General features: G+C 49.6%; 1 protein-coding gene across 1 annotated transcript; it reads right to left on the bottom strand.

Annotated features, from left to right (window-relative positions):
* Nucleotides 1-8,827: 8,827 nt before the first annotated feature.
* On the bottom strand, nucleotides 8,828-9,910 carry LOC125512819 (ethylene-responsive transcription factor ERF003-like). Its single transcript, XM_048677898.1, has 2 exons — nucleotides 9,658-9,910; nucleotides 8,828-9,548 (listed from the first exon to the last, which is right to left on the bottom strand). Exons 1-2 carry the CDS (start codon nucleotides 9,840-9,842, stop codon nucleotides 9,131-9,133), a joined length of 603 nt encoding a protein of 200 aa, XP_048533855.1. The 5' UTR covers nucleotides 9,843-9,910; the 3' UTR covers nucleotides 8,828-9,130.
* Between the last annotated feature and the right edge of the window lie 2,797 nt (nucleotides 9,911-12,707).

Here is a 12,707-nt window from a genome sequence, read left to right on the forward strand (position 1 = left end):
ATTTTCTGGTTCAAGAGGTAATACTTCATCAAGTTCTACTTTCCTCCCACTTACTCTTTTCGAGAGAAACTCCTTCTCTAGAAAGGATCCATTCTTGGCAACAAAGATCTTGCCTTTGGATCTGAGGTAGAAGGTATACCCAATAGTTTCTTTAGGGTATCCTATGAAGACGCATTTTTCCGACTTGGGTTCAAGCTTTTCAGGTTGAAGTTTTTTGACATAAGCATCGCATCCCCAAACTTTTAGAAACGACAGCTTAGGTTTCTTCCCAAACCATAACTCATACGGTGTCGTCTCAACGGATTTCGACGGAGCCCTATTTAAAGTGAATGCGGCAGTCTCTAAAGCATAGCCCCAAAATGATAGTGGTAAATCGGTAAGAGACATCATAGATCGCACCATATCTAACAGAGTGCGATTACGACGTGCGGACACACCATTACGCTGAGGTGTTCCAGGCGGCGTGAGTTGTGAAACTATTCCACTTTTTCTTAAGTGTGTGCCAAATTCGTGACTCAAGTATTCTCCCCCACGATCTGATCGCAAGAACTTGATTTTCCTGTGACGTTGATTCTCAACCTCACTCTGAAATTCCTTGAACTTTTCAAAGGTCTCAGACTTGTGTTTCATTAAGTAGACATACCCATATCTACTCAAGTCATCAGTGAGGGTGAGAACATAACAATAGCCACCGCGAGCCTCAACACTCATTGGACCGCACACATCAGTATGTATGATTTCCAATAAGTTGGTTGCTCGCTCCATTGTTCCTGAGAACGGAGTCTTGGTCATTTTACCCATGAGGCATGGTTCGCAAGTGTCAAATGATTCGTAATCAAGAGACTCTAAAAGTCCATCTGCATGGAGCTTCTTCATGCGTTTGACACCTATGTGACCAAGGCGGCAGTGCCACAAGTATGTGGGACTATCATTATCAACCTTACATCTTTTGGTACTCACACTATGAATATGTGTAGCATTACGCTCGAGATTCATTAAGAATAAACCATTCACCATCGGAGCATGACCATAAAACATATCTCTCATATAAATAGAACAACCATTATTCTCGGATTTAAATGAGTAGCCATCTCGTATTAAACGAGATCCTGATACAATGTTCATGCTCAAACTTGGCACTAAATAACAATTATTGAGGTTCAAAACTAATCCCGTAGGTAAATATAGAGGTAGCGTGCCGACGGCGATCACATCGACCTTGGAACCATTCCCGACGCGCATCGTCACCTCGTCCTTCGCCAGTCTCCGCTTATTCCGCAGCTCCTGCTTTGAGTTACAAACGTGAGCAACTGCACCGGTATCAAATACCCAGGAGCTACTACGAGTACTGGTAAGGTACACATCAATTACATGTATTCACATATACCTTTCGTTTTGCCGGCCTTCTTGTCCGCTAAGTATTTGGGGCAGTTCCGCTTCCAGTGACCACTTTCCTTACAATAAAAGCACTCAGTCTCGGGCTTGGGTCCATTCTTTGGCTTCTTCCCGGCAGTTTGCTTGCCGGGCGCGGCAACTCCCTTGCGGTTCTTCTTGAAGGTTTTCTTACCCTTGCCTTTCTTGAACTTAGTGGTTTTATTCACCATCAACACTTGATGTTCCTTTTTGACTTCTACCTCTGCTGATTTCAGCATTGCAAATACTTCAGGAATGGTCTTTTCCATCCCCTGCATATTGAAGTTCATCACAAAGCTCTTGTAGCTCGGTGGAAGCGACTGAAGGATTCTGTCAATGACCGCGTCATCCGGGAGATTAACTCCCAGCTGAGTCAAGCGGTTATGTAACCCAGACATAGTGAGTATGTGCTCACTGACAGAACTATTTTCCTCCATCTTACAGCTGAAGAACTTGTCGGAGACTTCATATCTCTCGACCCGGGCATGAGCTTGAAAAACCATTTTCAGCTCTTTGAACATCTCATATGTTCCGTGTCTCTCAAAACGCTTTTGGAGCCCCGGTTCTAAGTTGTAAAGCATGCCGCACTAAACGAGGGAGTAATCATCGGTATGTGTCTGTCAAGCATTCATAACGTCTTGTTCTGCAGGGAGAACAGGTGCTTCACCTAGCGGTGCTTGTAGGACATAATCTTTCTTGGCAGCTATGAGGATGATCCTCAGGTTCCGGACCCAGTCCGTATAGTTGCTGCCATCGTCTTTCAGCTTGGTTTTCTCTAGGAACGCGTTGAAGTTGAGGACAATGTTGGCCATTTGATCTACAATACATGTTGTAAGGATTTTAGACTAAGTTCATGATAATTAATTTCATTTAAATCAAATTATTCAATGAACTCCCACTCAGATAGACATCCCTCCAGTCATCTAAGTATAACATGATCCGAGTTAACTAGGCCGTGTCCGATCATCACGTGAGACGGACTAGCCAACATCGGTGAACATCTTCATGTTGATCGTATCTTCTATACGACTCATGCTCGACCTTTCGGTCTTTTGTGTTTCGAGGCCATGTCTGTACATGCTAGGCTCGTCAAGTCAACCTAAGTGTTTGCATGTGTAAATCTGTCTTACACCCGTTGTATGTGAACATTGGAATCTATCACACCCGATAATCACGTGGTGCTTCGAAACAACGAACTGTCGCAACGGTGCATAGTTAGGGGGAACACTTTCTTGAAATTATTATGAGGGATCATCTTATTTACTACCGTCGTTCTAAGTAAACAAGATGAAAAAACATGATAAACATCACATGCAATCAAATAATAATAGTGACATGATATGGCCAATATCACATAGCTCCTCTGATCTCCATCTTGGGGCTCCATGATCATCTTGTCACCGGCGTGACACCATGATCTCCATCATCATGATCTCCATCATCGTGTCTCCATGAAGTTGCTCGCCAACTATTACTTCTACTACTATGGCTAACACGTTTAGCAATAAAGTAAAGTAATTTACATGGCGTTTCTCAATGACACGCAGGTCATACAAAAAAATAAAGACAACTCCTATGGCTCCTGCCGGTTGTCATACTCATCGACATGCAAGTCGTGATTCCTATTACAATAGCATGAACATCTCATACATCACATATATATCATTCATCATTCATCACAACTTTGGCCATATCACATCACAAAACACTTGCTGCAAAAACAAGTTAGACGTCCTCTAATTGTTGTTGCAAGTTTTACGTGGCTGCAATAGGGTTCTAGCAAGAACGTTTTCTTACCTACGTGAAAGCCACAACGTGATTTGTCAACTTCTATTTACCCTTCATAAGGACCCTTTTCATCAAATCCGCTCCAACTAAAGTGGGAGAGACAGACACCCGCCAGCCACCTTATGCAACTAGTGCATGTCAGTCGGTGGAACCGGTCTCACGTAAGCGTACGTGTAAGGTTGGTCTGGCCCGTTTCATCCCACAATACCGTTGAAGCAAAATAAGACTAGTAGCGGCAAGAAAGTTGACAACATCTACGCCCACAACAAATTGTGTTCTACTCGTGCAAAAAGAACTACGCACAGACCTAGCTCATGATGCCACTGTTGAGGAACGTTGCAGAAAACAAAAATTTTCCTACGGTTTCACCAAGATCCATCTATGAGTTCATCTAGCAACGAGTGATCGGATTGCATCTACATACCTTTGTAGATCACGCGCGGAAGCGTTCAAAGAACGGGGATGAGGAAGTCGTACTCGACGTGATCCAAATCACCGGAGATCCTAGCGCCAAACGGACGGCACCTCCGTGTTCAACACACGTACGGTCAGCGTGACGTCTCCTCCTTCTTGATCCAGCAAGGGGGGAGGAGAGGTTGATGAAGATCCAGCAGCACGACGGCGTGGTGGTGGATGCAGGGGTCACCGCAGCAGGGCTTCGCCGTTCTACTACGAGAGGGAGAGGTGTAGCAGGGGAGATGGAGGCGCGAAGACTCAAAGGTGAGGCTGCCCCTCCCCCCCCTTTATATAGCCCCCCTAGGGGGTGCGCCGGCCCTAGGAGATGGGATCTCCTAGGGGGGCGGCGGCCAAGGGGTGGAGTGCCCCCCAAGCCAGGTGGGGCGCCCCCCCACCCTAGGGTTCCTAACCCTAGGCGCATGGGATGGGCCAAGGGGGGCGCACCAGCCCACTATGGGCTGGTTCCCCTCCCCACTTAGCCCATGGGGCCCTCCGGGATGGGTGGCCCCACCCGGTGGACCCCCGGGACCCTTCCGGTGGTCCCGATACAATACCGGTGACCCCCGAAACTCTCCCGATGGCCGAAACTGCACTTTCTATATATAATTCTTCACCTCCGGACCATTCCGGAACTCCTCGTGACGTCCAGGATCTCATCCGGGACTCCGAACAACTTTCGGGTTACTGCATATTCATATCTCTCCAACCCTAGCGTCACCGAACCTTAAGTGTGTAGACCCTACGGGTTCGGGAGACATGTAGACATGACCGAGATGGCTCTCCGGTCAATAACCAACAGCGGGATCTGGATACCCATGTTGGCTCCCACATGCTCCTCGATGATCTCATCGGATGAACCACGATGTCGAGGATTCAAGCAACCCCGTATACAATTCCCTTTGTCAATCGGTACGTTACTTGCCCGAGATTCGATCGTCGGTATCCCAATACCTCGTTCAATCTCGTTACCGGCAAGTCACTTTACTCGTACCGTAATGCATGATCCCGTGACCAGACACTTGGTCACTTTGAGCTCATTGTGATGATGCATTACCGAGTGGGCCAAGAGATACCTCTCCGTCATACGGAGTGACAAATCCCAGTCTTGATCTGTGTCAACCCAACAGACACTTTCGGATATACCCGTAGTATACCTTTATAGTCACCCAGTTACGTTGTGACGTTTGGTACACCCAAAGCACTCCTACGGTATCCGGGAGTTACACGATCTCATGGTCTAAGGAAAAGATACTTGACATTGGAAAAACTCTAGCAAACGAACTATACGATCTTGTGCTATGTTTAGGATTGGGTCTTGTCCATCACATCATTCTCCTAATGATGTGATCTCGTTATCAATGACATTCAATGTCCATAGTCAGGAAACCATGACTATTTGTTGATCAACGAGCTAGTCAACTAGAGGCTTACTAGGGACATGTTGGTGTCTATGTATTCACACATGTATTACGATTTCCGGATAACACAATTATAGCATGAATAAAAGACAATTATCATGAACAAGGAAATACAATAATAATCCTTTTATTATTGCCTCTAGGGCATATTTCCAACACCGCCCCCCTAGGAGATCCCATCTCCTAGGGCCGGCGCACCCCCCTAGGGGGCCTATATAAAGGGGGGGAGGGAGGGCAGCCGCACCTCAAGTCTTGGCGCCTCCCTCTCCCCTGCTACACCTCTCCCTCTCGCAGAAACTCGGCGAAGCCCTGCTGCGTTCACTGCTGCATCCACCACCACGCCGTCGTGCTGCTGGATCTTCATCAACCTATCCTTCCCCCTTGCTGGGTCAAGAAGGAGGAGACGTCATCCGCTCCGTACGTGTGTTGAACACGGAGGTGCCATCCGTTCGACACTTGGTCATCGGTGATTTGGATCACGGCGAGTACGACTCCATCATCCCCGTTCTCTTGAACGCTTCCGCTCGTGATCTACAAGGGTATGTACATGCACTCTCCTCTCGTTGCTAGTTGACTCCATAGATTGATCTTGGTGAAACGTAGGAATTTTTTTTGTTTTCTGCAATGTTCCCCAACAGCGCGCTTGGCTGTGGCTCAAATCCGTCGAAGATCAAGTCCCCGCGGATGTCAGCCGTGTAGTTTAGGCTTCCAAACTTGACCTGATGGCCAGGGGCGTAGCTTTCGATCTGCTCAGGGTGGCCAAGCGACTTGGCCCGCAGTGCGAAGCCGCCGAAGGCGAAGATCTGTCCGGGGAGAAAAGTCTCACCCTGGACTGCATCGTTGTTGATGATCGAAGGAGCCATCGGGCCTAAAGGCGACGACACAGAGGAACTCTCAATGAAAGCACCAATGTCGGTGTCAAAACCAGCGGATCTCGGGTAGGGGGTCCCGAACTGTGCGTCTAGGCCGGATGGTAACAGGAGGCAAGGAACACGATGTTTTACCCAGGTTCGGGCCCTCTTGATGGAGGTAAAACCCTACGTTCTGCTTGATTAATATTGATGATATGGGTAGTACAAGAGTAGATCTACCACGAGATCAAGGAGGCTAAACCCTAAAAGCTAGCCTATGGTATGGTTGTTGTATGATGAAGTTGTCCTACGGACTAAAACCCTCCGGTTTATATAGACACCGGAGAGGGTTAGGGTTACACAAAGTCGGTTACAATGGTAGGAGATCTTGAATATCCGCATCGCCAAGCTTGCCTTCCACGCCAAGGAAAGTCCCATCCGGACACGGGACGAAGTCTTCAATCTTGTATCTTCATAGTCCTGGAGTCCGGCTGAAGGTATAATTCGGCTACCCGAACACCCCCTAATCCGGGACTCCCTCAACTGGCCTTGGCCTCCGAGCCCTTGTTCGATGCGGCAAAGCGCGACTCGACCTCGGCGGAGTTTTGGACCTTGATCCTCTCATGGCGGGCATGTTGGTCCTCCGCCTCGTTCTTGTCTTCGCACCTGGGGCATTTGTCGCATTCGAGGCCGTATGTAGTGTCGTATTTTAACAGAGACTCGGAGTTGGACGTCGCTGGAACGATGACCCACCGCAGTGGTTCTCTGGCCATCTTGGGGACATTCAGTGAGGAGCGCCTATAGCACCAGCCAATGCTCGCCGGCTCCGGTACCGTGGTCGGGCGCCTCGAGACGCGAGCGCCCACTTGTGTGGACCCCATTTAAGCACCTGTGCATTGGAAGAGGTCTAAAGGGCTCTTCCAATGCGGAACTACTTCACGAACGATTTTTGGCTAAACGATAGCTAATCCAATCACCTACGGCTGGTCAGAATTGCTAATCGATGGTGCGAGGAGCCATGTCGTGCATGTATCAGCTAGCAATCGTCGTCTGTGTAGCAATGCTCCTTCCAATGCATTGATGCTAAGGTAGATGAGGTGTTAAATGTATTAAAAAACTTAGCAACCAATCTTCCCAATGCATGCTTATACTCCCTTCGTTCCAAATTACTTGTCGCAAAAATGAATGTATCTAGAACTAAAATACATCTAGATACATCCATTTTCGCGACGAGTAATTCGGAACGGAGGGGGTATAAGCTAATCTTTTCTCATTTAATGTTTTAACACCTAAACACCTTCATGCATTGGTTGGTAGTAGTCATTTTGCATAGGTCCATGCGCTTATGGTCACCATAATGCTCTCTCTCTTCTTTAATTGCTTTGTCAAGAGAAATTACACTGTGCGCTTAGGCTGGTCATAGTGGGGAGTAACTTATATTAGTGTCATGCATATGACACTAGTCTAAGTTACTATCTCTATAGTGCAAAGTAATATAGTAGTAGTGTCATAGATGACTTCATTTATTAGCTTATAGACTCATTCTTTCTCGGGAAGCGCTATGTTACAGTAACATATTATGTTACTCTAAACATCTCTCTCCTCATTAAATATATGCCACATAAGCAAAAAATTCTTGAATTGCGCTATGTTACTACTTAAGTTATTCCCACTATGACTAGCCTTAAACAAGTCTACGAGAAATATTCCTTTGGGGGGCCTTGATCGGAAACAATCTGTCAAGAGTATAACAACAAGGAATGTCTAGAGGGTCAACGAGAGCCTGCAGGAGCACACCACACGGGATGCTCCTCTCTCACAAACACATCATGCACGATCCTTCTTCTATCCACCCATCAATCATTCGCAGGTCCCTGAAAAGAAATTCAGAGCCAAGGAAGACGACCATCACTGACTAGCTAGCCCAGGTGGCAGGATCCCCCTGTGCTCCCTTCAGATTCTGCCCCCCCCCCCTACTATAACCATATCGACGAACAGGGGGATACCACCTTCGCATGACCAGACCACCAACTGGGTCAGCAGAAATGGTGGCATGGCAATCTATCAGCTCGTCTCCTCCAGTCTCCCTTGCCCCCCCAACCAATCAGCCATTCCTCGGTGGATCTGAACACATCCAAGCTGAAGGTGGTGAGTGTGGGTGTTTCGACGGACACGCGACGCCTGATGTCCAGTGGCGGAGCCAGCCCGTGAATGCAGCCCGGGCAAGAGTTAACTCTGACAGTGTGAGCTGCCATCTGCCCAAAGAAATCTTGCTTCTAACCATTGATTAACACTAGCGCTTAGGAGCAAATTTCTGGACTAGCCCGGGCAGCTGTCTGGGGTCGCCGGGAGGTGGCTCCGCCACTGCTGATGTCCCCTTGAGGCCTCAGGGTGGGCGCTGCCCGGAGTTGGCAGGGTCATGTGGCCGGCCATGATGGGGCTAATCCAATCCAGATATGCAGCATCAGCAGTGTCATGTTAACAAACACACCACAAAGAAATGCTGCGCCCACGATCTGATGGTACCGCGACTACGTACGCACGCACATGGCTCGATCGTCGACAGAGTTTCCCCCCATACCATACAGGCCATGGACCGAATTTCCCTGTGTCGTTGGCTCTTCATCAACCAGGCGCGTCTAGCTGGTTTATTATCCTACGCGGCTAGCAAATCCTGGAGCACGCCACTGATTGATTGGTTTCGTTGCAGTTAGCACGCCATTGATCGGTCTCGTTTCAGTTAAGCATCGCACGTTACCTTGTGCTATTTTTATGTTTGATGTCTTGACTCTCGATGGCGGCAGATCAGATGGCTGGCTAAAAAGAATTCTACACAAAGCACGTAGACTAGAACCAGAGCTGAGCCGAGCACCGTAAAAGGTAGTAAAAACAGAGAGGATTAAACTTGTTACCGTAGGGTGTATAGGCTTTGGATATATAGATGCTAAATGGATATATAGATGCTAAATACGAGGTACAGTTATGCTGTACGATCACTAGCGTAGAAGAACTCTTGGCCGAACTAATACGAGCTCTTCTCCGGTAGTCACATCACATAGCTCACTGACTGTAATATGCAGCTACTACACTACGCTACGCTACACTAGACCCGCGCGGTGACCGGTGATCGGTCGTTCGCGCCAAGAACACAGAGAGGAGTATGCAGAGGCAGAGGAAGCAGGGCACGCTCCATGGCTGGCTTGGCTAATGGCAGATCTCCATGGAGAAGTCGGAGTCGAGCAGCTCCGCGATCATCTGCTCCACGTGCTGCTCCTCGAGGAGCGTCCCGACCCACCCCGTCGACGACGGCAGCGTCGACCCCGCGTGGGCGGCGCCCGGCGGCATTGCGGCCGCTGTGGCAGCCGCCGCCGAGGCCGAGGCCGCGGCGGCCTCCCTCTGCCGCTGCGCGGCCTGCACGGACGCCATGTTGAACCGGTGCAGCTTCGCGACGAGGGCGGCGGAGAGGAACGAGGACGCCACGGCCGCGGAGGAGGAGACGCTGCCGGTGGCGGCGGGGAAGTTGGTGCGCGCGCGCTGGCCGCACATGATCCTTGCCGCCTCGTCGTACGCCCGCGCCGCGTCCTCCGCCGTTTCGAAGGTGCCCAGCCATATCCGCGTCTTCCTGCAACGCCACACCGTCATCACCGTGAGCCACGAGCGACCAAGAATCACCGTAAGCGCATCGATCAGACAGACCGTGCTGTGCATGGGCTAGGTAGGTAGGCACGCACAGGAGGGGGTGGCGGATCTCGGAGACCCAGGAGCCCCAGTGGCGCTGCCGCACGCCGCGGTACCGCTGCTGCGGCCGAGCCATTTGCGCCGCGGCGACGCTGCCTCCGCCGATGGCTTTGACCAGAAACTGGCCGGCGCAGGCCTCCGTCTTCGTCTTCGTGCTCCTGATTATGCTGCCGTGCATGGGCAGGACCGGAGGCGAGCGAGCGAGCTTGGCGGGAGCAGGAGGGGAGTGCGTTCTGCGTCGTGGCGGCGGTGCCTGAGCCCGCCATGGCGCGGGAGGTATAAATAGCAGGGGAAATTAAAGTGCGGCGGGACTGCGGAAGTGGGAATCTGCGGGGTGTTTGGATGGGGCCCGCGCAAGCGAGTACGACGGCGTTGGGTGCATGTTCGCCGGGCCCGCGGAGGACGTCGTCGGGCCCACCCGATATCTTTGTTTAGCTCGTTTTGGCTTGACTGTTCTTCCTGCGGCGACGAAATGTGTTCCATGGTTGAAACCTGAAATTTCATTTGCCAAATGATTCTAGCATGCAATTTTGACATACATACATACATACATACATACATACATACATACATACATACATACATACATACATACAAGAGATGTCTACAAACAATAACTTGGCACAGTTTTTTCCTCGGTTTTGCACTGGCATGCCTCTTGAGGGGAAAACAAGTTGAGCCAAGGCGACTGTTAAGTATAGGAGGAAGATATTTTCTTATAGAAAGGAATAGTAAGATATAGACATATACTAGTAGTAGATATGTATTGACATGTAGATAGATAGCCATGCACGGGTTCTCCTTGCCCTTTTCCCGTCTATGCATGCACTGCTGCTGCTGCTGCTAATAAAGACTGGGCATGGAGTTTTCTGTGGCCATAGCTAGGATTAGGAACGTGCAGGCCGGACAAACAAGCTCACATGCAGCACCATGCATGCAACCGGATCCGCTTACGAGAGATAACTATGCACGGCTGCTGAATAGTGCATCACATGACACGGCACATGTGATCAAGCTCCCACCCCCTACGTACATAGCTATAGCTAGCTCGTATATGGAAACGAGACGAGGACAATAAACCAGTGGCAGATATCTAGACGGGGTACCTATCGTCTCTTTCACATACTAGCATGCAAATTTTCACATAAGAGACGACAAGTAGAGGCGGGTCACATCTAAGCATGTTAGAGAGAAGGAGCTGAGAAAACCGAGTGGTTAACCGTTGTTAAATCCCGATCTCGGCCTAGTTAATCACTGCAAAGTACTCCTCGGTACGTAGGCCGATCATGCATGGTTGGTAAGCGGAAACATTCAACATGCAGAATGGAGGAAGAACATGGAGTCCACTCGAAAGGCCAGTGGCCTACGCGATACAAGACTCGGGCATGCGTGCATGCATGCATAGACCGATAGGCTTCGATCGCTAGCCACATGCGCACGTACTCCATCGGAAAAGGTCAAGCAAGCTCAGCTGATTGTGCGCGAGCGCATGGCCAGGACTCACGACCCGGCCGGGACACGGGCGGCTCCAGGCACTTCTGCTAAACAGGAGCAGCTACAATCTACTCCTCTAGCTAGCTAGGCACTGATCAGCAGGCAGTTGCAAGTTGCAACGCAGGAGTAGCTCGGCTCATGTGCACCACCACCACTGGTCCACTAGAAAGAGCACTGGCTTTTCAAGCGCTTGCTGCCGGGACTGTGATTTCATCAACACTGGCGTATCCTGATGGGAAATAAAATAGATTTTGAAACTCGCGGCTACATCGATCCTACCGTATGTATATAGTATAAGTGCTCGTAGCTGCATGAGAGAGTGGACGTTGTCCTGTTAGGCAGCTGCAGCCTGCATGTACGCCACTCCTTTCCTCGCTAGCTACTACTCCAGCCTAGCTACTCGTATTCCATGGCTGATCTGTTCCGCTCTGCCATGCAATGTTGCACGGACGGACGTACCCATGCCATGCATGCATGCGTCGGAAATTCTACTATACCTTATCTTTTTTTTGGTTCGGAACCACCAGCACACGAGTCTCCTTGTACTCGGGGTGTGCCTCCATTCGGCACTACTATACCTTATCTTGGCGTCTCCTCCTAACAGTTTACGATGCACCAGTCTGGATCACACCTAAATTAACCTGTTACGCATACTTCATGTATGGATGCATGGGTGTACACGTCGGTCGACTTGGTTGGCGCAGGTGATCAGCCTGACGTACGGTGACATGCAGCTATGGCTAGGCTAGCCATGTTTTTCGAGCTAGCTAGCCATGTTACGTGTGTTGTCAGCTACTACTACGTAACATTCTACCACGACAGGGAACGGGCAATAGCGCAAGCAAGCTGATCATTCAGGATATGTAGTAGTACTGCGCATAAAATGTCTACGTACGAGGACAGTGCTGAACAGCCTGCTGATTAGCTAGTTTTGTACCCTCACGCCCCACTAATTAATTAGCTCCCCCGTCATTGTCTGGTAGGAATACTTGTTAGATTGCTTAAGCACGCGGGTTGATCTTGACCAGATGGATGATTGCTAATCTTCGTAGCCAAGTTACTAAGCTTTGCAATGGTCAAATTAATGCCGCTATGAACACCGGCCTATGTATGTATATACTCCTGGTCTCCTGGTTTTGCGGGATCGTGCTTGACCCGATGGATGGATCGAATGGGGTCTCTGTCCAATGATTGGGGTCACACCGTCACGATGTCGGCCTGGAACCACCCCTGTGCCCAGCTAGCAGCAAAGCCGCCCGTGGTTCAGAAAACCTCGGTCAAAATATTGCCACCCGTGTTTTCAGCTGCACTAGCTACCTTGTGCCCAAGTAGAACGTAGTACCTGGAGCTCAATTCAGTGGACCCGTCGTGACAGTGTGACACAACGCGTTGCTCCACCCCTGCAAAATCTTGGGAGACTAGTTACCATGTCTATACCACTATATAGTGTGTCAATAGCTTCAAATATTAGTCGTTGGATATGCCCATCCAACGGTCATGAGATGGCAAATCCGAGCATTATCATCCGTTGGATATAATTTTCAATTCA

The sequence above is a fragment of the Triticum urartu genome, chromosome 6 (assembly GCF_003073215.2).
Source record: "Triticum urartu cultivar G1812 chromosome 6, Tu2.1, whole genome shotgun sequence".
In the NCBI taxonomy this organism is placed as follows: Eukaryota; Viridiplantae; Streptophyta; class Magnoliopsida; order Poales; family Poaceae; genus Triticum; species Triticum urartu.